Source organism: Tympanuchus pallidicinctus, unplaced genomic scaffold (assembly GCF_026119805.1).
Source record: "Tympanuchus pallidicinctus isolate F22 unplaced genomic scaffold, pur_lepc_1.0 scaffold2, whole genome shotgun sequence".
In the NCBI taxonomy this organism is placed as follows: Eukaryota; Metazoa; Chordata; class Aves; order Galliformes; family Phasianidae; genus Tympanuchus; species Tympanuchus pallidicinctus.
Window position 1 is genome coordinate 46,749,068 of NW_026294721.1, and position 27,931 is coordinate 46,776,998.

The 27,931-nt window shown below is 40.0% G+C and overlaps 1 protein-coding gene across 3 annotated transcripts in view; it reads right to left on the reverse strand.

Annotated features, from left to right (window-relative positions):
* Positions 1-27,931, reverse strand: part of GALNT7 (polypeptide N-acetylgalactosaminyltransferase 7) — a 68,499-nt gene that overhangs the window by 19,892 nt on the left and 20,676 nt on the right. For 2 of the 3 annotated variants that reach the window (XM_052682316.1, XM_052682317.1), the window contains exons 2-3: positions 19,888-20,345; positions 3,286-3,452 (exon numbers count right to left, since the gene is read on the reverse strand). In XM_052682316.1, coding sequence (XP_052538276.1) covers positions 3,286-3,452; positions 19,888-20,345 — 625 coding nt within the window. Of the gene's footprint in view, positions 1-3,285; positions 3,453-19,887; positions 20,346-20,548; positions 20,606-27,931 lie in introns of those variants that run through there. The other variant, XM_052682318.1, reaches the window with a different exon arrangement.

Consider the following 27,931-nt stretch of genomic DNA (forward strand, 5'->3'; position numbering starts at 1 on the left):
CCTAAAGCTGCTGCCTTCCTGGTCCCCACAGTCTAACACTGCTAGTATAGGGCTCTCAGTTCAGACAGGGGTACCCATTCACATTTCAGATCCCACCTGTGAGCACTATTAAACTGAAAGTACTGTTACCTATCAGTGCCCATTGCTTCCCATTTTTATTATCATAAAGGATGCTACACCAGATAACCTTAAAGAAAACATAAGTAAATGGATTCTAGGATGCATTAGTACAGAGTTTTCCACTGCAAACATCAGAACTAGTGCAATTGAATTAGCTTGGCATCATCTTCTTGTTACTGTTCTGTCTGCATGTTGGCAAAGAAAGACATGCTGGAGCTGAATTCAGCACATCTCCCTGAGCAGCCCTCCACAGCCAAGACTTGCTGTTTGCAGAGGAGATGAAGGCAGGCAGGCAGCATCATTCTGCAAAGAGGCTGCTCCCAGCTGACTTTCCACAAAGTACTAAATGAAAAATAGCATTTTCAAAGCGCCGCAACTGTTTCTGCCTGTAAGGTATGTAAGGAAAAACAGACAAAGCAAGCAGTCTGAAAGCAGGCAGGGAGGAGAAAGTCATGAAGCCTGCCTGTTTGATCAGCACCACTTCTGTTTTGGCTGCAGAAGCAAAAAGCCACTAGCAGCTCTACTATGGCAAAGACTGTTTCTGATGTGCAGCTCTCCTAACTACTGTGGATCACTTCAGGCAGCTTGGTGTGTCACCCCAGCTATGCTAGATCATGCTTTTCTCCAGGGAGAAAGAAGTGGAGCTAGATTCTCCTCCTTCAACCATTTTTAAATCTGGAATGCAATTTGAATGATTGAAATTAAGTTAATTATGTTTACCAAGTAATAGCCTAAAGCATTTTAATGAATTATTACAGGGAAATAATGCAGTTGCAGCAAGGTGTACAGAATCATTCCAGTCCCTGCTTGTTTTCCAGTTGCTCACGCATGAGAACACTTCATCCCATGCTTACTTTACTCCATTTTCTGACCTATGTTATTTGGGAAAATGAAGTCTAGGAAAAATAAAGACAAGGGTCTGCTGGAAGTTAGTTCTAGGCTAGTTGTATCTATCAGCTAACCATACATATGTGTGTAAAAAGCATAGATTCTGCATTCCAAAACAAGTTTCTGGAAAAATATTACCTGTATTTAACATTAGTCATATACTGGAAAAGTGTTGCGCCAGTTATGCCAAACTCAACCCATAAATGACATGTGTAGTAGAGAATCAGCTATGACTCATGTGCAACACAAATATTGAGACTGATCACTAGTAAAAACTTGGTGATGTTTCTAGAGACCATCAGCATTGCAGTTATTTCATGCTGCTCACTCAGGCAGTCCTTGAACAGCTCAGAAGGAAAGCTGTGATCCCAGCTGCAAAGGAAAAACACAGTACATGTCTGCTGACTGAATTATTAAGATTACATCCCTTAGGAGAGAAGATATTTCTGCTTTATAATGTGTGTGTATATCTAAGCCAAATTCTCAGGGGCTGTAAAAAATATAGGAGACTATTATGTACCATTCAGTATCTTTATTAGACTGAGCCAGATGTAGACAAGTTTACAATACAGGTAACTTTTCATCTCCTGTAAAAATAAACAGAAAATGATACCTGTCTACCTATGGGTATGATGTAAAAATTAGCAAACCTTAACTATCTTTAACAGCAGTTTATACTCAATCCTGACTATGTGATCGGTTCAGACATACCAGGCAGATATGCAGACATACCAGCAGAACACAATAACTGCTGCTAGACTGAATGGGAAGAAGTGCAGTTTGCCTGATGAAAGGGACAGGGTGTCAGCACAGAGCCATCTGCTGTCAGTGCCCAATGCAGCTATTACACAGAGAGGAGACCAAGAAGTGTGTACTCTACGCTCCTGACCAGTTCTGACTTGCCTGTGCTCCTAAAAGCCTACCCTAGCTCCTCACTGTCATCGTAAAAGAAACTGCCATATGATATATGATATAACCATATCATATATGCTTACAGTTCTGTCAAAATAACGGATTAGTTCTGCCCTACAAAATCAGAGCTATACAGCATCAAATGACACACACGGAGCAAAGGCTTGAAACCATGATTTTTGCATGGGCAGAACTACTGAAGACTTTCCCTCTTTGTCACAGATTTGTATTTTCTACAAATATATTCTACCAAAACCTAAGAGTGTGAGTACCTTTTTGGCTCACTGTAACCTTAATGCCTGAAAGTTTCTCAGGTATAATGGATTTATTCCCATAAAAATTGGGGTGAGGCAGATGTACTGCTATACAAGACAAGCAACAAAGAAATCAAGTAATTTGTTTGAAAGGAGAAAGTCAGAGGCAGTAATTGATGTCTAAGCACTGTCTCACTAACAAGAATACGCTTCTTGTGTGTATAAAATATTCTTAGTTAGGCAACTACTCTGTCAACTTCCATCAGAAAGCTAGGCAGCAATAAAATCTTGCAAAAAAACCTGCATTTTTAAAAATAAATTTCAAAGTAGAGCACTGAGTTGAAAAAAGGTGATTTCCTCTATACCAATCACCTTATAGTCATATTTCAACTCTCTGCATTTGGTCTCAATTTAAATTAGCCCTTAAGACACCACCATAAGAGGAAAGAGTCAGTGTATGTTCATATTTCTAAGAATCACACAAAAATACATACATTATCAGTATAAACTAAGGCTGTATATTACAAAGGAAGAGGAAAATCTTTGGATTGCTGAATTAATATGCAAGTCTCGAAGAAAGGCAGAATTCAACATGTGCTTAAATTCTTAGCTCCCTCACTGCCCTGAGAAACAACCATTTCAACACAGTGCTAAAGGATGTCAAAAATGAAAAAGACAGTGAAAAAGAATTGCCTTAGATAAATTTTTATTTTAGTTAAAAAGAAAAAAAAGAAGAAACAATTTGGATTCCTCTACAGAATAAGGGAATGAATTATTCCTAACAGGTTAAACACAAACTCCTTCAATATTCTCAAAACTGTTTGTTTTCACAAGAGCTGTTCTCCCAGCAGACTCCTACATATTCCTCCATGGCGCAGGAGAGAAGTAACACAAGCCCTGTCTTTCAAGCAACTGACTGCATAGAAAGGATTGTCATCTTCATGAAAGCAGCTCACTGGAAAAGAGCCTTCCCTTGCTGAAAAGACTGAAGAATCAGCTTGCTTTCCTTGCAGTCAACTCAGTCCACAGCAGGTAATAAATCAAAAGAAAACTAATTTTAAAACAATGCATTTGCCTTTTCTGCAAGCAGTGTATTAATACTCCAACATACCTTTGTTGCTGAAGTCATCAATCAGCACAATTTCTGCCAAGTATTTCCTAGGTGTTCTCTTAATGACGCTGTGAACCGTCCTCATCAGCGTGGACCACCCTTCATTATGGAAGACAATGACGACGCTGGAGGTGAGCAGGTTTTCATCATAATGCCAGTGTTTGCATCTGTGAAAAGATTTCATTGCATTGGTTTTGACACAGTGATGTACAACACCTTTCCACATGTGCATCTTTGCTGAGAGCTGTCTTTCAGACAGAAGAGAACGAGGACGTAAATCGTACTACAGTTCAAGCAGTGGCATGAGGCCTGAGCAGCAGCCCGCTTCAGAAAGCAAGGCCTTTTCCCTCCCACAAGAGAGTGGAATGGAGCTGCTGCCTCCATGACCATGTGCGATGGTGTGAGGCTCTGCACATCCCTGCTGCCAGCACCATGCTGCAAAAGAAGGCTGCAAGGCTGCACCAAGCTGTGGCTGCCGGAATGCCCTTAAGATACCATGATTTAGAATGGGCTAAGCATTTGGCTCACTTACTATAAAATACTTGCTTTTTTCCTGCTTTGTTTTTGCCTTTAAAGCACTTCCACTGGCTTTGTGCAGACAAGAAGGGATCTTCATTATTTATATTTAAACTTTCAGGCATAACAAACGTAGCCAAAAGAAAGGTCACATTTAGCTCTCCCTTCCTCTGCTCAAAATGCATTCACGAGTTTCACCTGACACACAAAAGCAACAACCTTGGCCAAATCTGTGCAATTGTCCATAGTGTAAGAACACATAGCACAATCACGTGGAAAACTCAAAGAAATAAAGAGAGAAACCAAGCCCTGAAGGGCCACATCACTTTAGAAGTTATGGCTAGTTTGAAAATGTAATGCCTATTTAAGTTTTGCTAATAAATGCTATCACATTAATAACTTGCACATTTTGATTGAAACAGTTTATATCCCTACAAATGCATTGGATGGACATTCAAGTAACAGGTTCAGTCAGGCCTATATCTGGCTGTAATATCTTTCTTACTTACTCTCATCTTTCTTATGCCTCAGAGAATGACATTGGAAATGTGACTATTTCCTATGCCAGATCCTACTATGTCCTTCAGCAGAGCTCTGCACCACTAAATTCCAGCTCAGTGTGCCATGAAAAGCCTTTCTGCATCCACTTTAAACATTCAACATTTCAATTTCACTATGCTCTCAGAAAAAAATCATACATCCCCTTGTCCTTTCCTGTGATTTGTGCCAAACTTTGTGCCTGCGCATTCCCTAAATAACATCACTGTCTTTGAATCCTGTTTCTGCTGCTGAAGTTATAAGGGCAACAGCCCGTAATACAAGAACTGAAGATCAAGAAAAAGGACAAGCAAGTAAATGAACATAATGGCACTAACACCTTTTTTTTGGCCATTTGCATTTTTGTCCACCACAAAGTGGTGACACAGAGCATCTGGAAGGTCTGCTTTTTTTCTTCCCCTGAAGGATTACAGATGATTTAGAAGCAAGCAATGCAAGTAATTCAGCCACACTTCTCAACGTTCATTAAATCATAGTCATCAACGATATTTCTGTTTTGCAACTGTTCCCTTCCTCAGCTACATCCCTAAATGAGAGTATTCACTCTCCCTAACAACAACCTGCCCAGAAATTCCTATAGCTTGAAGTTTTCCTACTTGATAATCAGCCCCCTTTTCCAAATCATAGAATCATGGAATCATTGGGGCTGGAAAGACCACTAAGATCCTCTAGTCCAACCATCAGACATGCCTCTGACCACTCCAGACCATGTCTCTCAGTGCCACATCTACCCTCTTCTTGAAGACCTGCAGGGACAGTGATTCCATCACCTCCCTAGGCAGCCTGCTCCAAGACCTCACCACTTTCTGAGAAGAAATTTATTCATTTGTTCTATTTATTACAGAGACGTAGTGCTTTAGATTTCAATAAGCAAAAGATGAAGGATCTTATTCTTTTTTTCATCTTTTAGCAGGAAAAATTTCTACTAGAGACAATCTGACTTTTCAAATATATCCATCATATATTAAACAATTATTCTTGATGAATGGAAACACTGAAACTTCCACAGTTATATTTCTCTATATACTTAAAAAGGTCAATGTGTACTCCTCATGCACCAGAAAGAAAACTAAAATTGGTCAAAACAGGCTATTCATTTTGCTCCCTGGGAGACGAAAATTACCGAATGAAATCCCTCTATAACTAAGAGCTATCTGATTAGGCACTTTCTTTCTCAGTCAGGCTAGATGCAACCCCTTAAACAACACAATCTCCAGAAGTGCACCTAAATTTCTAAAAGCCTCCCCCTCAATTGCTGTTATGCCTGAAGTAACTGCAGCTAATCACATTCAGCTACCAACACACAGGTGCTAGATGGTCTTTTTTTTTAAAATGGATCAGGTGACTCATGTATTCCTTCCACAGATTCCTCGCAAAGATTTCAGTTGATTACAAGTTGCAGCACTTCAATCTGCACAGCAGCACTTAGGCTGCCAGCGCCCTGTGTAGCTATTTGCAGAGATAAAAGGGCTATATGCTGCCCAGGGGAGTGAAGTCAGCTGGTTTGGGGGAGATTTTCCATTGTGTATTGAATAGCAGATTAATAACAGAGTCATATTCTGTTTTATGAATACATATTCACCTGGATTAATTTTAGTGGCACAGGTACATTAGAATGCAGGAAAACAGTGGTATATATTCAAAATCAGAGTGCCAGCTCAGCCCTGTTCAAGAACTACGTAGAAAGAAGAACATTTTGCCTCCACTGCTGCTGACCTGCATCTTCAAACATTATGATAGAAAACCTTTTTTTTTTTTCTTTTCATCCAGCTAAAGACAGTTGTGATATTTCAGACTACCTTCAAACAAAATGAACACTTCTACAAACCAGAATTTTCCATGAGCTTTTTTCCTCTCATAATAAGAGGCAGTAAGTAACTTACCATATTTAAAAAAAACTCAAACCTATTATCATAGAATCACAGAATGGCCTGGGTTGAAAAGGACCTCAAAGATTATCTAGTTTCAACCCCCTGCCATGGGTCAGGTTGCCACCACAAGACCAGGCTGCCCAGAGCCACATCCAGCCTGTCCTTGAATGCCTCCAGGGATGGGGCAACCACAACATCCTTGGGCAACCTGTTCCAGTGCGTCACCACCCTCTGAGTGAAAAACTTCCTTCTAATATCTAAACTAAACCTCCCCTGCATCAGTTTAAAACAATTCCCCCTTGTCCTGTCACTATCCACCCTTGTAAACAGCTGTTTCCCCTCCTGTTTATATACTCCTTTTTAAGTACTGGAAGGCCACAGTGAGGTCTCCCCAGAGCCTTCTGTTCTCCAAGCTAAACAAGCCCAGTTCCCTCAACCTTTCTTCAGGAGAGGTGCTCCAGCCCTCTGATCATATTAGTGGCCCTTTTACAAAAAGTGGAATTCAGAACCATATCTGTGAGAAATTTGTAAGCATTTTTTTTAATCTGTATTTAATATATATTCAAAACATAAAGCCAGAGTTCTAGATAAGTTTGTTGTTTTTTTTTTTTTTTGCTACATATCCAACTTAATCTCCTCGAATCTGTCAGCACATTTCACTTTTTAAATTTGAAAAATCATGTGTTGCAAAACGTGCCATTTGTAAGTCGTAAAAATGTTACATTTATACCTCTAAATCACGCTTTTTTTCCAGAGACTTCATTTCACTTACTGGACAGTCAGCACACAGACTCATCAAGCACGCAAGCTTCTGCAGGGTGCAGTAGTTTACAGCACAATCTTGCCTCTCACCTTGCACTGGGAATTAGAGGTTTGCTTTAGATATTAGCAATTAATGTATTTTACAATCGATGTGGCATTTCTTCCAAGAAATGTGAGTGGGCAATTATTTGAGTGACAACCAGAGAGCCTCCACTCCACTCTTGTTTGTCCAAACCCACCGAAAAGGAGCTGGGAGAACCTTCTGTGAGGCAGCAGTGACATCCAGTGGTTGGCAAACCAAACACCAAGAAACCACACATGTTCCATGCATCTCAGGCTGAATTTTACAGTATTAGTCTACCTATGAATTTTAAACATCAGAAAGGGAAGTAAAAATGCTTACATTTCCAAGCTCATGCTTCGGTTTTTAAAGACAGGTCAAGTAGGCATGGGCATCCAGACAAAAGCTGCTACTGAAATCAGGCACAGAGAAGGTTCAAAGCACAGAAAGCTCTGTGACAAAGAGGATTTAAATGCGCTTCAGCCTCCAGTTTCATCCCTAGTGCTCTGTCCTGCCCATACACTGCAGGGGGCAGCGTTTGCCCTGCACGGTGCCCGTTCAGCTGCAGCCCACAGGTCAGCTGGGATAAGCTGGGAATCAAGACAGCTCACCTAGAACAAATAGTTGAAATTCTCACTGGTGGAGCTGAGGGGAGAGATCATTGCAGCTCTCTGCATCACTTTTCCTGACCTCCCCATAAAGAGTTCTTGTACGAGGCAAGCACAAGCAGAAGCGAACACATCTGTGAGGGACTGCACACAGCTTTCCTCAGCAATGTCACAGGGAGGAGCAGGTTTTTTTACTTTCTTTCTAGAGGGAACCCATAGGTGAATGGAATCAACACCTTCAGACCAGTCCACAAGTGAAAACTTCCTGCTCTCAAACAAGCAGTGTATTACCAAATGAAAGCATGGGTGGACTGGTGACTGGAACAAGAAGTAACCTTTCAAAAGATACAGCAGTGATCTAATGGAAACAGAGTGAGAAATGCTTCCTCTGACCATTAGCCAATATACTAACTATGTGAATTACTTCCGCTCTCCTTCCACCCCTGCTGCAAGGAAGCAGCACCACCCACTATCCCTTTGCCTCCTCCATCCCAGGAGTGATGACATGCCAGCCACAGCAGAAGACATCTTCTCTAGGGAATGCCTCTGTTCAAGAACCTACAGAGCTGGGCTGGAACACTCCTTAGCTTGAGGAAATTCCTGATCTCACAGCTTAGTGCCCTACTTACTAACTTGCCCTTGATGATGTCCTGCAGAAGTGGTTGTTTGCCTGGTCCAAGGCCTGAATAATCCCTTAGCTTCCCCTGATAGCAACCACCAGACTTGCAGACTTGTAGGCTGTTCACTGCTCCTCCTGAAAGAACAGTCCAGCTGTGAAATAAAAAATATAAAAAACAAATGATGACAACACTGTGACAGTGACTTAAGAGTGAGCCCCAGTCAGACAGATAGAGGACAATTTGAGATCTTGAGCTAACTGAAATGCTTCTCATGTTGTCCTGAATTCCTCCATTCCCTAGCATGCAAGCATCTCAACTCCAGAAAAAAGTAAGAGACTGTGTGGCTACAACCAGTTTTCAATACTATTGTCTTCAGGTCAACTATCTAACTAGCACCTGTGTTTTGCAAAGGCACACCAGGTCCCTGATTTCAGAGAACTGTGCTTGTGTACTTAGACCAGCAGGCAGCTGTTGCTGTCTTCTGTGAGTGCCCCCAGAAAACTCCTGAGACCCTCAAGTTAGTCCTCCTTCAAGCTGAGCTGTAAATCAGTGAAATGCTGAGGGTCTCAATTTGTGTTAGTAGCATTTGTATTAACAAATAATCCTAAATTGTAATTGACAATAACGCTCTAAACTCCATTTTGCAGGAATATAAAGCTGTCCAAAATTTAAAATTGTATTTTAAGTTATATTTCATGTTGAAAAGTGTATGAAATTCATAGTAATATCAATTATTACCTACTGTTAATTGTTTGATAGCATATGCATTTTTCTCTCTGAGTGGCTTTAATGCTAGCAGAACCTAACAAGAAGTAAGGAGCTCTGTTTCCATTTGCAGCTTCCATTTCTCATAACATCAGCTCTTATCTTATAAGGACACAGAGGTTCAGCAGGCAGCACGCTGTTTACATATCTTCATTCTGAATTCAGGACTGCTTGCTGTTTTAAGATTTATTATGACTACTGCAGTAAACTGCACTCCCCCCTTCCCCCGAAAATGGATGAGAGCTTCTTTCACGAGGCACCTTGCAACAGCTCACTCATCCAAACGGCTGCCAGTACCACAGTGTTAGCTGAGGCTCCTGCTTAAGTGTCTGCAGGTCAGAGGCAGCACTGCTCCAGAAGACAGAAGTGAACTACACACAACCGTGCACTTCTTTGTAAGATAACTAAGTAAATCTATTGTTCATATTGTATTTGTTACTTATTAATCATTACAGGGTATTTTTATGCATCATCACATCAATACAAAACTGTATTAGTTAACTTAAAAAACAGGAGTTACAGAGAAGTAAACAGATGGACCAAAAAGGACTGTTTGACCAGTTGAGGAGGGCTAGGTGATGTTTTTTTTTTGCCTTCAGCATGCAATAGCACAACCACTCTTACACACTTTTTAATAGCTTAGACTAACGCCAAAACAGTATTTCCTATTTTGATAACAGCTACAGGCTCTGTATGATTCCATTCTGGAAGCAATCTGCAAAGCTATGTGACTGAGTTTCAATACTGGTGCCCCTGGAAGCACAAGCTGTACTTGCTACCATGCCTCTTAAAACCTCACAACTCTAATTCATGACCAGGTTTGTACAGAGTGCCAACATTGGTGCTAACGGCAAAGTGAAAAGAATAAATCTTGCTGCCTTTTTAATCACAACAATCTTGCCCATAGTATCACTTCCACAATACTGAAAAAGGATAAGCAGTAAATACATCAGGGCAGGACAGTGAACCCAGAAATAAATTCCCTTCCTTAGGGGAAGCTGCCTTACAGAGACAGGGAGCCAAACCCCCCTTCCTCCCTGAAGATTCCTGTTTCATGTTGTGCCAATAGCTGTCCTCAGCTTGTTTCTTCTATGACATTCGACAGATCATTTTCACTTTCCAAATTAGAGCTGTACTGTTTTATGACACTGCAGATCTGCAGCATCTCCTCAGCTCAACACAGCATTTTCCAGTGTTTCTCAAGTCCCCCTGCAGAACAGTGGCACGCAGAGCACTACCGCAGTGAGGAGACAGGCAGCAAGAGCCAACCACCAGGCAGGAGGAGGCATTTCTGCAGGTTGATTACACAAAAGCTGTTTGTTGCCCTCTACCCTCCTCTCCCCTCTGCAGCAGCCAGCACTGATTTGTCAGAAAATGCTGCTAAGAAGCTAATGCATTACGGCAATTCCCATCATTTTTCTGCTTGGGTATGCGCTGCTTTAGGAAGTGGCAGCTAGACATATTTGTCTATGTAAAGCTCAAAAGAATTCAGACTATGCATAATTTTGGACTTATCAAGCACTGACAGGTGTTACCTAATACAATAAGCAAAAGGCTATGAAAAGCTTGGGGCTCAATCCCAAGAAAATACTTCATTTCTACCACACCAGATGTCAAATCTCAAAGTTCCTGTCCAGGCTCAGATGGGCTGAATTACAATTTATTTTACATCAGTTAATTTAAAAGCTCTTAGTAGAACGTTTCTAATTAGCTGGAACAAGATAGAGCATAAGAAGTTCAATTATCTTTTAGCTTTGCATTCAGATTACCACTCCTTTGACAGAATGCTTCCTCCATTTGTCTCAACTATTCTTCAGTTGAAACTTAGAATTTGAAATGCTGGGTGCCGACATTAAAGAAAGACAGGATCCATTTTCACTCTAGTTTTCACTTTTAGGACCTGAACCATTTAAATAAAAATAAGGATCTTCTGAAAGTATAGAGCCTGAAATTCAAACCTTTCCTGACCACAAGGAGATGCTGACAGTACACTCCCCATTACCCTTCAAATACTTTTTCTTTCAGGAGGCTTGTGAGGAGTGAGGCAGCTGGTGGCCCACCGGGCACAAGCTGGTCCTCTCCACTTTGTTTGACCACTGTGATGCACTTGCCTCAGCCCCAGCACTCAGTAAAGCACATAAAGGTTGTTGGGCATGCTGTTAAAGTGGTCTTCTTGGTTACAAACAAGTACAGTGTACCACCGATTGTTGTGAAGGCACTGTGTGAAATGGAAACAAGTCCCTAATGCTCCATTTCCAATGACGCTGATACCAACAGTAATTACTGAAAGCTTATTTCATATAATAGTATCAAGTACGTAATTTGCACAGTGCTATAATGAAGCTACTAATCAAATTCATGAAGAAAGCAGGCTTCACTGTAGAGCTTTTCTATTCCATCTCCTTAGCTATGAAGATTCACTGACAGCTAACCATTGTAAAAGGAAATAGTAAGCTTCCATTTTCACACAGAATAAAAAGATCACCTAATTCTGATGAGCAGAAGGATTCATCTACCTCATCTCATGTCTTCAGTGTTGTTCAAACTGAAGACTTTGATATTTTTTAAACTCAAGTCAGCACTAAGAATTTGCTGTAGCACTTGGTATTTTCAATAGCACTTGGCCCAGCTAAAGCATCCAAGATACCGCCATCAAACTATGGTAAGAAAAACACTCAGTTTCGCTAAAACATAGCTCAGTATATGCCTATATCCTTAAGTAAGCTCAGAAGTCTTTATTTTTGGCAAGAATTTCCTCCTCCACGTGTACTAATAATAAAAATATAGAATGAACATCTTTCAAAACTTCATTTATAATTTTATAAACAAGCCAATCCTTGTTCACCTCTGAACAAAAAACTGCATTACAGAATGCTGGGAGATGCAGAAACAGCTGTTGAAAAATGCATTTCTGCACAAAAGCAGCACTGTACTCACACAAGGAAGAGTTACTTTTTCAGGTTTTTCTACAAAAGCTTATCAGCAATTGTGCTTGAAGTAAAATGGCGATCCAAAACAACAGATTCAATTATTCAAGTATGAGTTTTAATGGCCCAGGAGGCATGTCCTGTATGTCATTAAAAAGGAAAATTTAAAAAGAAAAACCAACCAGATAATGCAGGAAAGGAAAAAACACTTAAAAATATTTATTTTGTCACATTACTCCTGGTAATACACTTGAGATTCTGGCTTATGCTGGTGAACAGACAGCAGTTATCTACTGTAATACTGAAATCAAAAATCAGGAAGAGATTAATTTGTCTCATGTCATAAACGCTCACAAAGAGTCATAATACTCATAATTCCTGCATAATACATCATTTCTGCAGTCAAACTACTCAAGGTACAATTCCTACTATGCCTGTTAACAGGGGCTGTCAAAAACAGCCAAGCACAAATGGAGTCCTAAGACTAAAACCCTCTGGGTCAGTAAGAATGATTTGCAAGCAAGTCTTCTATGGGTGGGATAACAACAGCATATCAAACCTGAGCAAAGAATGTTGAGCATTCACCTTTACTTACAGACAACACAGTTAATTACCCAGCAGAAATCTGACCAGCATTGTGAATATCCCTGGCTTTACGGCTCCACAGTAACCACAGTCAGTTAACAGGAGAAATAGCGAGTTTCTAACAGCTCCACTTACAGTGGACTTAATGAGTGCTTCTCCACCTAAATTTCAATCCAAAGCACGAGTGTGACTTCAGCCTCCCAAAATGCACCAGTATGGATGATGATTTTCCATTATGAAAACAGACTTGATAAAGAAAACCCTGCATTGCTTCTTAGTGCTTTTGAGAGAAAATAAATTGCCAAGAAACACTACTGCAATTCATGCATTGTCGATATGTATTTTTTGCAGCAGTACGAAATGCAGGTTCTTTGGAACAACTAGCATTGTTTTGGTCTTGCATAACCAGATGCAGCTTGCAGATGCAGATGTGCCATACAGACTCTTCTCAGAGCTCCACATCCATACTCATCAACACTTTTGTCCACAGTATAGATTTCTCAGCTTTTTTGATTCTCTTTCACAAGGAAGTCACTACTGAAATGTTCCCTAACATCTGCCAAGAAAAGCTCATGATTTCAGGTGTTACAATTTGGCCAAATGGCCATTCCCAAATACACGAGGAAGAAAGTGTCTGAGAACGGCTGGGGTGGTTTAACCAATGGTGCATCATTATGCCTGACTGTAAAAAGCTCCCAGCTTCAATTAAATGCTTTCTCCCTCAGCAAACTAGCTACTAAGGACAGCCACTGAGAATTAAAAGCATAAGGTAAAAATTCACTTAATGACAAAAAAGCAAAATGCAGTTTGGCTCTTCCTAGTTCGGGTGGTTGGACTAGACGATCTTGCAGGTCGTTTCCAAGCTTGTGATTCTGTGATTCTAAGTCAGGAGCTGGCCAATGCATGGTGACAATACAAACACTTTTTTTCTTTTTTTTAAACATACTGGGAATATTATTCTGCTTACATAGCCATAGAACTACTGTTTTCCATAAGAAGTTAAGAAAGATCATTTTCATTGATTTAACAATTAACCACAGAATTCATGTAAGCAAACAGAAAATGGATTTCTAAGAGGGATAATCAACTCACTTAGATCTCTATTTTAAACCTATTGAATTGAAAAACCAATTTTGTGACCAGAGGTCTCTTCAGTTAGGCTTTTGTGCACAGCTCCAAATGTCACAGTCCCTTTGGCCAGCACTGTATCTGCTTTGTCCTTCCTATCTTTAATTATATCAAAGAACAAAATAAAAGAGTTGAAGGAAAATAGGAGAAGCTTGTCCTGAGGACTCATTCAGTATCCCACACTCTGAGACATGAGGCTGAGAAGGCACAGACATTTCATTTATTTACTGCTTCCAGATGGAAAGAGGGAGAGGAGGGCTGGATTTACCAAACTGCTAGGCAGTGGCAAATAAAGAAACAGAGACTCAGTGCTTGGATGAGAAAATTGAATAGTAGCCTGTTTTAAATAGATTAGTGATACTTTTGGCACCATTTAATTTTATCCAGGGAGGATTGCCTTAATTAAATAAACCAGGTATAAAAATTACTAGAGTTTAGATTTGACACACATGTAGACAAGGGAAGCCATCAGTACTACTACAGGGAAGAACAGGCCACCTATGCTGGACTCTGCCATCCATCACAATGCACCAGGAAGAACTGGAGCACATGGAGGCACAGAAGCCACAGGCAGGAAACTTCCACTGCCTCAAGTGAGTTGGTAAATCCAAACTCAAAACCTACACTGAGCACAACACTGAGCTCTGCTAAAGAGCCTGTTTGGGAGCCACACTCTAGTGGTAGCCACAATGAGTGAAAGTTCAATGTCAGGATGTGTCACAGCAACACTTTCTCTTAGAAAGGGAACTATAAAGAACCGAGTAGGCTTGTTAAAATGCTTTCAGGTAGCATTTCAGAATTTTCTTCAAGACAACATATTAGAAGCTGAGAGTGTTGTTTACCACTACTTGTAAATAAATAAATAAATAAAAAGCCTAAAAGGAATGAGGAAAGGCAGCATGATTAAAAGTCAGGTGCTGTTAGCAGTGAGAAGGAGATGGTTTTTAAATAAACTGGGTGGTGTCCAAAAAAAGAAAACAGAAATGAATGCTAATTCAGGCAAACTGAACGTAAACAGTAAGATGGGGGGGGAAGTTTGAGAAAACGATACTAAAGCATGAAAGCCACTATTGAAATATTTTTTTCCAAGCAGTACAAGTAGGATAGGCTGTCTGCCAGAAAGCCTGCTGGGCTGATAGATGATCAAAATAGAGAGAGATCACTTCAGAAGTGGGAAAGGTAACTTAAGCATTCACACTAAACTCTCAACAGAGATGGACACCAGATAACCAAGGAAAAATACAAAAACAGAGCAAGCACATAGCGATATTCACAATAGCTTTTAGCTTTTACATTGTTTGTGCTTTATACAGTGTAACTGCTTTTGAAATTTTTTTTTTTTTTTAATTTTTTTTTTTTTTTTTGAGAACCCCAGTATTTCCCAAAGAATGCAACACAAATTGACAAAACACTGTGGTGTGTAACTACTGCTGACCAGCCTTGATATCAAACAAACAGATGAAGGAAAGTCTGACACTGATTTTTACAAAAGGGCTCTGGGGTTTCAAAGAACAGCAGACTACTGAGTCCTACTCCAGTGCTGTGAATAGAAGCAAATAATCAAGAACAAAACTAGTAAAATGTAAACACAGTATTTGTTGAAGTAATCATGCTGCAGAAACATATTATTAATCTTTTAAAGGAATCAGAAAGTACGTGGATGTGGGTGAGTCTGTTGGTAGATTAACAGAATTTCCAAAGCCTCTGATAAAGACTCTTCAGTTTCTTCAGAAGCAAAGACCTACAGCAAAGTACAGAAGGATAAGATGGAAGGTTTTGTAGATCAGTAACTGCTTAAGGAACAGGAATGAATGAATATTGCTCACGCTGAAGGGAATTTGTGACTGTAACAGCCTATTAAAACCTAGGCTGTCTCTACTGAAATGTAAGAAGCTGCAGAACAATTCAAGGAACTACTCAGGCAACAAGACATAAGGAGAGCCCACTGCAAGCACAAGTGAGTGTACATGAAGCGTAAGAGCACAGCACTCAAAGACAGCCTCTGAACTTGCCATTCATTGTCACTCAAAAAGTCTTGGAGTTGAACACAAGCAGCTCTGGGAGTATTTTAGCTCGAGAGTAATGAAAGGGCAAACAGTGGTAGGAATAAGGAAGAAATACAGATCAATGATGTAGCAGCTCGATGTAGTTACAGCTGATATTTCTGTATCACAGGGTGGCAGAATAACAGGGGTACATGACAATTTCCAGGGGGAAAGGTTAAGCACACACTGTGGTCTTCAGCCTGGAAAGGGACTCTGACTCACAACGTAATGAATTTCAAGAGTACAAATGCTTTTAAAAGACAATTACATGCACAGAAAAGGTCCATGAAGCATGATGGTCCTGTTGCAATTTCTGGTTCACAAAACCCTGACCTGCTGGTTGCCAGGAACTAAAGTTAGACCACTCCTGCATGATTTCTCCCAAGCACAAGTTATTCCACAGAGAAAAAAAATTGAGAAAGCAGATCTCTGGTCAGACCCAGCACATTTATATTTATTTATCTATTTTTTAAATTCTGCACAAGTGCTCTGCATGCTGGAAACAAAAACCCTGCTGTTGCTCTGCCTACCAGTAATTCTCTTCAGTGAAGATTTTTTTTTCAGAGGATGTACCTCATACCTGACAGCATTCATCTCTTGCCCAGGTCCATTTTCTATTTCCCTAGCAAAGTCTGTTTATCTTGAATCCAAAATCATCCAGATTATTTATTGCTCTGTTTTTATTCAGCTTTATCTCTGTGTAGACTCCCAATCACAAAAATACCCAGGGAACAAATAAATTAACGACCTTATTCCCTAAAGCTAAGGTTTTATCAGAGTTCTGCTTAGATTCAGAGCAACATGTAAAATTGAATACAAATGCTCTTAAAAGGCAGAACTTGTCAGAATTAAAATAAAATAAAATAAAATCCATGGATGGTAAAAATCACCAAGTTTTAAGGAAAGGTTTGGGATGCCATTCAGAGGGACCTTGACAGGCTGGAAAGGTGGGCCCGGGTGAACCTGATGAGGTTCAACATGACAAAGTGCAAAGTTTTGCACTTGGGCAGGAAGAATCCCAAGCATCCATACAGACTGGAAGGAGCGGTCCTTGAGAGCAGCCCTGCAGAGAAGGACCAAGTGGTCTTCATGGATAAAAAACTTAACATGAGCCAACAGTGTGCCCCTGTGGCTTGTAAGGCAAATGGTATCCTGGGCTCCATCAAAGGAGGGGTGGCCAGCAGGGACAGGGAGGTGATTGTCCCCCTCTACTCCACCTAGAGTACTGTGTCCAGCTCTGGAGCCCCCAGCACAAGAAGGACAGGGAGCTGTTGGAGAGAGCCAGAGGAGGCCCATGAAGATGATCAGGGGACTGGAACACCTCCCCTATGAAGACAGGTTGAGGGAGCTGGGCTTGTTCAGCCTGGAGAAAAGAAGGCTATGGGGTGACCTCATTGCAGCCTTTCAGTATCTAGAAGGAGCCTACAAACAGGAGGAGGATCAACTCTTTGAAAGGGTAGATAACTGCAGGACAAGGGGAAATGGTTTTAAGCCGAGGAAGGGAAGACTTAGGTTGGATGTCAGGGGGAAGTTCTTTGCAGAGTGGTAAAGTGCTGGAACAGGCTGCTCAGAGAGGTTATGGATGCTCCATCCATGAAGGTGTTCAAGGCCAGATTGGATGGGACCCTGGGCAGCCTGGTCTGGCATTAAACAGGGAGGTTGGTAGCCCTACATGTGGCAGGGGGGTTGGAGATTCATGATCCTTGAGGTCCCTTCCAACCATGGCCATTCTATGATTCTGTTTTCTTCAGCAACCATTCAGAGGTTTTGGACAGGGCCTGCTAAAGCTGTTTCTACCTCTTTGCAACTAGAAGTAAGGGGGAAAACAAGTCCTGCTCCACCTAAACCCATCATAGTTCCTCATGCCAACAGAAGTGATTGGCTTCAACCTCAAAACAGACTGGTTAAGTACCTCAAAGTAGGAGTTCACATTGCTAACCTAAGGAATAGGACAATATTACTTGACAACCTGCTTCAGCGCACCAGCTAACATTATCCCTCCCTACAGGAGGCAGCAAAACTTAAGCTTTTTTTTATGGAACTGAGACTGTCTACAATCAGCAGCAAAGTTTGTGCTGATTCAGTAATGGCAGTTGGCAAATCACCTTGGCCATGGGTCTGATGGAAAAGACAAATCTAACCACAGCAGGATGGACACCCCTTCATGGGGCTATGTGTCTTTTAAGCTGAGAGAAATAGTTCTTACAGTGCTGTTTTACTCCTGCCAATGCAGTGTGGGGAAGCACTTAACACCTTTCCCTGAACAAAACTCATTGCTTAGGGTGATGCTGAAGAACTTCTATGCCCCAAGGAGAAGGCTGACAAGAGGTCTACCTGGATTTGAGTGTGTCTGAGTGGAAAAACCCAGCCTTTGACTAAAATATCTTACTGACTTAAGATACTGGTAGTCAAACAAGGATGACTATATTGTTCTTTGGTAGAATTGAAGTGAATGCTGCCCAGTCTTACAACCAAAATGGCTTCAGGACTTACTGAATGGATCAGTAGGGTGAAAAGGGGGAGAAAAATAAATGGTGCATCCATGAGGAAACCTGCTGTTTTATAGGGGGAAAAGCAGGAAAGTGAATACACTGATACGTGAAAGCATATAGTAATACCAACCAATCCTGCATTGCTTTCCTTCTCTTCTGCCTTTCCTGTGAGACGCATGGGGATTGCAATAAACCTTTAACAGATTTAAGATAACTGCAAGCTTCTCAAGTATTCAGTATATGAAATATTCAACATAAATTTGCCTGAAAGATGTATTTTGCTCATTTTTTTCATGCTGTTTTGTTTGCTTTCTTAGGATATTAAACAATAAAGCCTGACTTTGATTTGAGCTGCTGGCTCTGACCACCATGGAAGACTTATCTGTAAATGTGCTTGGAGGAAACTGTAAAATTCAACATTCCTGTTCCGCTATCAGTTGACAAACTTGTTTCTCTTCTTTGACTCCAAGCAGGTGGAAACCTTCAGTAAGTCACCCCAGGAATGGTGCATGAAAGAAGTCCCGCACTCTGTGCACTTCATTCATTTTAGCAAGCACACAATGAGTAGTAAATCCAAGCAGTAGAGCATGCAGAAGCATGAGTAAGACTAACGGCTCACCAGGTTTCTCCCACCTCTTGACATGGAAAAACACCCTTTATGAAGGGCCACAGCAAAGTCTTGGTAAGCAATCAACAGCCAGCCAAATAGATAGCTGCCTCAGTTGGAAGCATCCAGATGTTGGCACCAAACCTTGGTATAGAAATAACTCCACTGCTGGGGAGAATAGGAACCTATTTTATATTTAAATTCATATAATTTCCTATCCAACGCAAAAAAAAAAGGCTTAAAAAACCACTAATCAATCAGATTGCTCAGGGACCTTTCCTTGATATTCAGCAAGGAAAATAATATCAAATGCAGATTAGCCTGAAAGCAAATTTGGCTTAAGCATTTAACAAAGAACAGAAGAGACTGTAGAAACCTATTGGTAATTATACGCAGAGTAAATATTAATATCTTCCCAGAATTCCCCTCACAGTGAAGTAGACACACCCCAAGGCAAGTAAAAACTTTCTTCTTTCCCCCTTTACTTCTTTGTGATAAATGCAGTGAGAGGTGCAAGTAGAAGACTACTCTGGTGTTAGCTCCAAAACCCAAACTCCATCTATAGCGGATCTACATACTCCTGTTAATGCAAGTAACTATGTAAAAATGTTTACAGTAAACAATATTTTCTGTCTTTTTTTTAAAGCATTGTAATGAAACTATAATTAAATAAACAATACCATAGGAACTTCTGCATGAAATAATAATAATAAAAAAAAAGCATTCTTACTTAAAAACTAATCTTAAGAATTTCTGGATTAAAAAGAGATGATACAACAAGGAAGATTGCTGGGAACTGAACATCCAAAATAATGCAATTAAACAGTAAAATGGATGATTTCTGAAACAAGTCAATATAGATTAAGCAGTTATGAAAGGAATAATTGGAACAGCATTAGCATAATATATGCAGAAATATTTGGTACAGTACAGCACTCTTGCCTGTCAGAACAAGAAGTCTTAAGTATATTACTTTAAGCATTGATTATGATCTATGGAAAGAAAATAATTAAGCCTTATAAAAACAGAACTAAAAGAAAACAAAAAGTTTGCTTACTCTTCTTGACGCAAGTCATTAACACTCCGATCTAGTGAGATCATATCACTTGCCACCATATTAAACCCAAACTCTTTTATGCTGGCTTGAACGGATTCTTTGTAATCTGGTCCTAAAACATATGGCTTCGCTTCCTCTCCAGGGCCACCAACAACTCCATGAGGCTCGGGCTCTTTGGGTTCAAAATTACCGAGGACTCCAGGTCGTAAAACAGGATCTCGATATACAAATGTCTGAGGTTTAAATGTGAGATACTGCCTCTGGATGACGTTTTGCTGATTGTTATCACCACCACCATGCTGATTTAACTCATTTTTGGCCTTATTTTTCCTTCGAATGGATTCCAAGTCCACTTCCACACCTTCAACATGAGGCCAAGGTACCACAGGTTTGAACTTCTCATTTCCTAGTCCATGCTCTCCTTTGTTTGGTAAGGGTCTGTTGGCTTCTTTGTCATCCTATATATACACACAGAGAAACAGCAGGAGATCATATAAATGTATTACTTACTCTTTTTTCCCCCAAATCTTGTACCTTGGACACTGAAAGTTGACACTAAACATATGTTAAGCAAGAATAAAGAAATGCCTGTTAAGGGGCTGAATGAACACTTAAACTTAGCAGTTGCTGGAGAGCTTCTCTGGACCATGCCCACACTTACCTGAGCGAGTGGGTCCTGGCAAAGGCTTAATGTCCTGCTCATCCCAAAAATTGTTCCCACAAGCATTATTCTCTCTGCTGAAACAGCAGTGCTGTTTTAGAGCTGTGAGGTAAGTTGAAGGCAGAAATAAGCCATAGTCCTGCTCTGACCTGCTGTGCAGCCATGGAAGCCATGCTTGGGGCTGAAGTCAGCAGCCATAAGCACTGATGCTGAGTGCACTCATGTTTAAGTGACTTTACAACTTTATGGTACCCTCCCAAAGAAATATCAAATTTGCACTGCCAAGAAAGGCTGGGATTTTGGAAACTCCTTGGCAGTGTCAGTGATCAACAAGATCCATGGGGCTAGAACAAGGGAGATATTGAAAGAAATTTGGCAGAAAGGCCCTGACTAGCTGAGCGTGAAGTAGCTGGATTACAACAGCCCCACCCATGAACACGCACCAAAAAAATACAGTCACTGCTTCTCCCAGTACTTCTGACTAAAAGAATAATGGAAATTCATTGCTGAAAATTCACATTTTCTGGGAAAATTATCTACTTGTAAGTAATATGGATGTCCTCTATGGATTTTTAGCGTATGGATTTCAGTAACATCTCACTTCTTAGTAGCAAATACTGGATTAAAAAAAAAAAAAAGAGATTAGAAGGATGTCCTCTACTGACAGAATGACACAGAATCAGTATGGTACATTATCAGGAAAGAATTTTTGCTTGATGGCTAAGATAATATTAGTCTGCCATTACTGCAGCAACAGTACATTGTTACTACATCACACTATTTACCTCATACACCATTCTTCACCACCTTCAGAAAATAACAAAAATCTACAATAAAATATGCCTAGACTAACACAATAACAATGGGAGTTGGAGAGGCTTGAATTCAAAATAACATCCTTTATTCAAGAAGTATTGTACCTCTCTGCTTTCTCTAGATTAAACAGGAAAGATGTACAAAATGCAGAAGGGTTACATTATTCTGCTCTTCCGCCATTTTCAAGGAACTCTCAAAAGGCAACAAGAGAAAGAGAAGGATAAGAGAGCACATGAAAAAGCATGTTTTGCAAGGAAGCAAAATGTCTCAAGAGGACTCTTCAAAACACATCATCTCACACTTGCTTTACAAATCAGCATGAAAACTCCACCACTTAACTGTCAGAACACTGTTGAAAACTCAGTCCTTACAAACTTGTACCTAATTTCTGCTCCAAGCGCAGAGGCAGCTAAAAAGCCAACAAAATAACGAGTATAATCAGAAAGGACGCTTAAAGAAGAGTGCTTTTGACAGCATATAATTTTCATGCGTTCACATCTTTGGTAGTATTTAGTCTTCCACATCTCAAAACGACATGCTGCAGTTAGGGATGGAAGAGAACAGAGAAATCAGAAAGAAGCGGAAGGCTTGTGGGGCTTCATGGCACGTGGCCAGAAAGGCTGAGACTCTGCAGTTTTTGGAGATGTGAAGGCTGAGGAGCATAGCTCTGGAGCTTAGAAAATCATGAGGATGATGGATAAACTGAACACAAAAGCACCACTGACCCTAAATACACAAACTAGAGGCACTAGGCAAAATTCATAGGTTTTTTGTAAAACAATAACAACAACAAATGATCAAAAAAGTTCTCTGCACAGGCAGTGATCTCCTGGAATATGCCATGTGGAAAGCTGTGGACACAGATGGTACAGCAGTTCTATGGGGGACAAGGCCAAGTAATGGGTGATTCATCCACAAATGGACAGCAAAAGGATTAGGCAGGGAGGTATCTCTTAAAAAGTCTAATTCAACCCTTATGGATGATGGAAGAGTCCAAAAGGAAGGGAGCACAGAGAGCAGCCAGACCTATTCGCTTGTCCTTCCGGGCAGGATGGATCACTAGTCTCAATAAGACAGGGATTTCTTATGCCCTTGGTCTGTACAATATTAAATACCCTTTCACTCCACTTCCATTACCTATAAACAGCTACAAGCTTCCACTTTGTTTGCTCTCTGACTGATACATGACACTTCTCAAAGTCATTTGTTTACTTTGCTGTAATCGGAACCACAACTTTCTCAATATTACATTATAACCATTCCACACAATTTGCATTATAGTGCTTTTATCTACTGTTCCCTAAACCTATTTCATTTTTCTAGGAATGAAAAATATTGCAGAAAGTTACACATGCAGACACTCACCTCTTCTTTCGATTTCTAGGCACCTGTGACAAACCTGAGGGAGGCACTGGCTGTGGGCCTAAGCAATGTCACCTGCCCACACCTAGGGCATGGAGGGGAGGAGAAAAGAATAGAAGGGAGAAATCTCACATGTGAGATAAAACAGTTTAAAACAGAAGGAGAAGTGAAAGAAAAAATCAAAACAAGTAATGCAAAGGCAAACACTCACAACCTCCCATGAGTAGACTGATGCCCAGCCAGTTCCCAAGCAAAAGATGGCTAATCTCTCTAACCCCTCCTTCTGTTCTGTTGCTAAGCACATTACACGGTATAGAATGTCTCCTCCATCAATTTGGGTCACCTAGTTGGCAGCATCTCTTCCCACCCTCTAGCTTACACCCAGCCAGATCTCTGGTGGGCAGAGAGAGAAGTAGAAAAGGCCTTTAGGCTCTGCAAGCACTGCTCAGCTGCTGCTAAAATACCAGCTGTGCTGATAACAAACCCAAAACTTACCACAATTTGGGCTGCTGTGAAGAAAATTGACGCTGCCCCAGCCAGACCCAACACAGCATTTTAGGAGCATTTTTCAAAGAAAGGAACTAATAGCATTTAAATGTGTGGTGCAGCCTAAGGTCCTGGAGGTTACTCATCTGTCCATAGATAACTGAGACAAAAAATTTCTAAATACAGTCTGGAAGAAAATACAAAGTCAATCTACAATCAAAGAATGACTCTGGCCACTATATAAACTACAGTGCCTTAGGTGGGAACTTCCAGAACCTCTCTTTTACGAACGATGATTTCCTCTCTAATTTTTTAACGATTTAATAATATATATATAAAAAAAAATTGCAATTGTTTTTAAAACAGTGTGCCTGGCTGATTAAAAGTTCAGCTTTAAAAAGACTCATACCACAGTGACAGCCAGATCAGAAGTCACAGTTAGGAAAAAAATATCCTAACCTTTCAAAAAGCAGAAAAACAAGAGAATCTTAACATTATTTGAAAAAACTTTGGAAACGACCAGACAATGACAGTGAGGTACAGGGAGGTCTCAGAACTGAGCACAGTACACACCTGCGTTCCTGGCTTTTCTCAAACTAAGGGAAGAGAAGCAAAAATCTGAGAATACTCTCACATCTGAAGTCCACCAAAGAACAACAACAGAAGTCTCATTACATCTTTACCAAGGACATGCAGTTAGCTGCTTATAAGCAGTAATGTAGAAATGGTTGGCTTTTGTTTGTTTGCTTTTTTCCCCACAGAAGAGTTTTCTTCCAAGTGCTAAATTTCAGATTTTCTGCAAGTTTTTCGAGAACCAGCTGGGTTCAACCTCCTCTGTATTTTAGATGTTGTTTTCACCCCTTAAAAGGATTATGTATGAGTCACTGCAATGGGTGTTTTGGAAATACTGAGATGGTATAAACACAGTCAGTCCCTGACTTGGGTAAAAAGGAAATATCTGGTGTGATTTTTTGCAAATGAGGTTCCTCCTTTTTGCAAAAGAGAGGGATGAAATTGAAGTTATGAGAAAAGTAACAGCATTCTCTCAGAGACATATTTCTAAACTACACAAAATAAAAGAAAAAAATGGGAGAGGCCTCCACGAGGCTGTAGGATTGGTCAGCTGACAGGAGGGCTGGGATGCTGGCTGGCAATAAAATGGAAAATGTCAAAGTTGCATAATCTGCTTTTCTTCAGTAAATCAGTTCGAGACTGGCAACTCCCTAATGTCCTATGAAATAATGTCTGAACTACAAATTGATGGTTAAAAAAAAACGAAGTGGATTTTTTAATTTATAGAATGGAAGATTATCATGCTGAAAAAAGGTTCACTAATTCAAAAGCATGTCTTTAAAAGCAGCTTGTTCATCTACACAAAAATCAGCAATGTCTGAAAAATGAAGAGAGGTATAATGAAGTAGAATTCTGTAGTATACTCATTACCTAAGGATAAAGAAGAAAATTAAAAACTTTTGTCTGTGGCTGCATTTACACCACTGGCATGAAAGGCAAGTAACATGTTTTCCTACCATAAGGAAAGAGTTCAAAGTCTTAACTGAGGATAAATTAAGAGCTCTCAGAAGTGCCCTGATGCAGGTTCTTATTCTATGCAAGTGACAAGATTTTAAAGAAAACAAAGGAGAAAAAATGAAGTATTTTGAAAAGAAGCTGTGACAGGACCTAAGAGAGAGACCACACAGATCTCAGCTTAAGTTTGGTACTTCAGCAAAGATTTCAACATATTTAAAATATTTTTCTTTGTTTGCTTCATCTTAATGCAGCCATATTCCTAGTTTACTGGGGAAATAAGACCGCTAGAGAAAAGTTGTGACACAATATATTAGAGCTATGCGTTTCCAATTATTTGAGTAAACGAGAGGGAGTTGTTTTGATTTGTTCAATTACGAAAAGAAGATGAAAGGAGAGAAAAGAACCACAGGCTGGATCCACAAAGATTTCCTTATTGATTAGGCTCGTGCTGAGAAGATACAGAAATAACATTGTTCTCAGGCATGTTTCTAGCATGACTCTGCTCTACCTGCTGCTAACAAGGAGGAGGAAAAATCCACACATCTCAGTAGCTCCCACACTAACTCTTAAAACTCATGTAACCTTAGAACAGAATGCTTATGGGAATGGAAGAAACAGAAAAAAAATATGATTTCATACAAAATTATAGAAAAATTCTTATGCTTAAAAACACACGCCTGTAAAAATAGCAGATACATTACCCACTGTAATTGGGTACGTGGTGCAACTCAAATGAAAAAGCACACTGTTAAAAGTATTCATCACCAACATGTCCAGGAAAACATTAAGTCTGTAATTATGTTCTTATGTCAGTTTTGACAGATACACTGACAAGACCAAAGTCCATTAAACAACCAATGCCACTTATCCAGAGTAGATTTTTGCTCTGTTAAAAATTCTAAATAGAAAAAAAAAAAAAAGCACTTAATAAGACCTAAATCAAACCTATTAGTTTGATTAGCTGCATTATACCAACCTGCAATAAGCTTTGGCAGGCAGGACAAACTTATCACAACACCACTAACACGTTACCATGATGGCATCTCCAAGGAGCAAGTAAATCTATCAGAATGTGACCACATCAGTCTACTATTTGGAGCATTTCACATAAGACCTGGAAGCCACAAAAAAACTTCCAAAAATATTAACAAGAACTTTAAAGAAAGCATTAAATTACGTACATTTCATAGATCTACACTCACATACATTTATTCTATTCATTCAAAACATTATACAACTTAAAAGTGTAACTGAGATGCAAGGGCCAGAAGCAGCTTTGGAGAAATGTGTGCTCAGCAAGTCTTATACTGCTCTGTACTGCACTTCACCTGAAGGATGTAATGTAAATTATTATTATTATTTGATAAGGAGGACAACTGCCCTCTTCACATGCTTAAATTTTACAGCAACTGCCAAGCTGATTGCTGCCTGGTGCATTACTCACTACCCAGCAGTGTCTTAGGTTTAGCTTGCCTTTCCATGCTCCCTTTCTCTGTTCCTAAGGATTTCTTCAGAAGGGAACTGTTTTTGCCAGATCCAGATACCTGTAACAACACTGCTAGTTAGCAACACTGAGGAAAATTTTTCCCACTCTCTTCTTATGTTCTATTTTGATTAGGTAATACAGGAGAATCACACTTCTACTTGGTATTCAGACAAAAGTAACTAATAGCTTTCACTAAATACTAGTGGATCAAGGTCCACTGGGGAAAATAATAGTAATAATAATAATAAAAATCAGCAGTATCTTCATGTCCCAAAATTACCAGAATTAGTTGAGGCAGAACAACTTAGGGGAGTAAGATGGATGATTTTCTTCTATACTAATGTGACATTCGTGATTTGGAGAGCATTGCTTATAAAAAGGCAAAAGACTTCCCAGCCTCCCTCCAAATAAATAAATAAGTAAATACATACATAATAAAGGACAGGAACTGTTTGTCAGAATGTGAATTTGGCAAAAGTTTGATGCTGTACTACTACAAATTAGTTTGAATGAATTTCCTATTCAAGTTTTGAGTGACCCACGTTAATTTACATGGGCCTCCATCACCGATCCCAAGGAAACTGCAAGAACAATTTAATGTTGCATAGTAACCAGTCTAAAATCTAACAACATTCACTAATGTCCAAGGTTGTCCCTGCTGTTGTTTGAACCTGTGAGTGGTAGAAGGCCACTAAGGCTCAGTTTCTCAATAATTAATTTTTTTTTTAATGGTTACACAGTTACTCTAATTGCTCCCAGAGCAAAAATATTATCTAACTTTTCCTGTCTTCCTGGATTTTTGTAAAGATATCATCTACTTTGTCACAGCAGAAGCACTCCTCTAGGACAGTGACTACAGGCTGCTGCCTGCATACTGCCTTGGTTTGTGGCCAACATTTCAAGAGGTCATTGCATTCAAAATTTTAATAAGCTGCGTAAGCCCTCGGATATCAAATAAAATGGAGATTGCCTCTTGCCCTTCCGTTTTTTTTTTTTTTTTTTTTGTGGCATATCAGCAAATACAGTTGCTGATATTAACTTCTAACAATGTATTAACATTTATTTTCAGTTGATATAACTTCATTGCTCAAGTATTACTGAGGGTAACAGCCTAAATCCCAAGTTTTGCCCATTTATCTGTGGAGTACTTTGTTTAGGGATACACATCTACATTAAGACGGATCTGTAAGATAGCCATGTAAGCATCCCATTTAAAATAAATGGTTGTCCAGCAATATTATCCCTCACTTGTAAGGAGAACTCCTCTGAGATAACAACGTTGCTGTCATCCTCTTCGGCAGTGCTATGCACTTGTCACTTCAGCTCCAGAAGAACAGCAGCATCCTGACACAAGTGCTGAGCCCTGTTTGGACACCCACGGCTCTTCCCATGCCCTTGCTCCTGTGCTCTCACTTCCAATTACCTCCTTCCCTCTCATCTTTGGTGGGTTTTAAGAGCAGAAAGGATAGCGAATAAAACCACAGCCCTTGCCTATCTCACGTGGTCAATTTGGGAGCATTTCAATATTTCTTGAACTCCTGTGTTACAGGTAGTTTCACAATGAGCCTCCTCTGCCTGAACAAAGGTCACTGAGTGTTTCAGAACAAATAACAATCATTGTATTCAGAAAAATAACAATCATTTACTGTCTTCATTTTTACTGCTGCCTACTGTCTGGAGGTACTGAGCCAGTTTCCCCAACC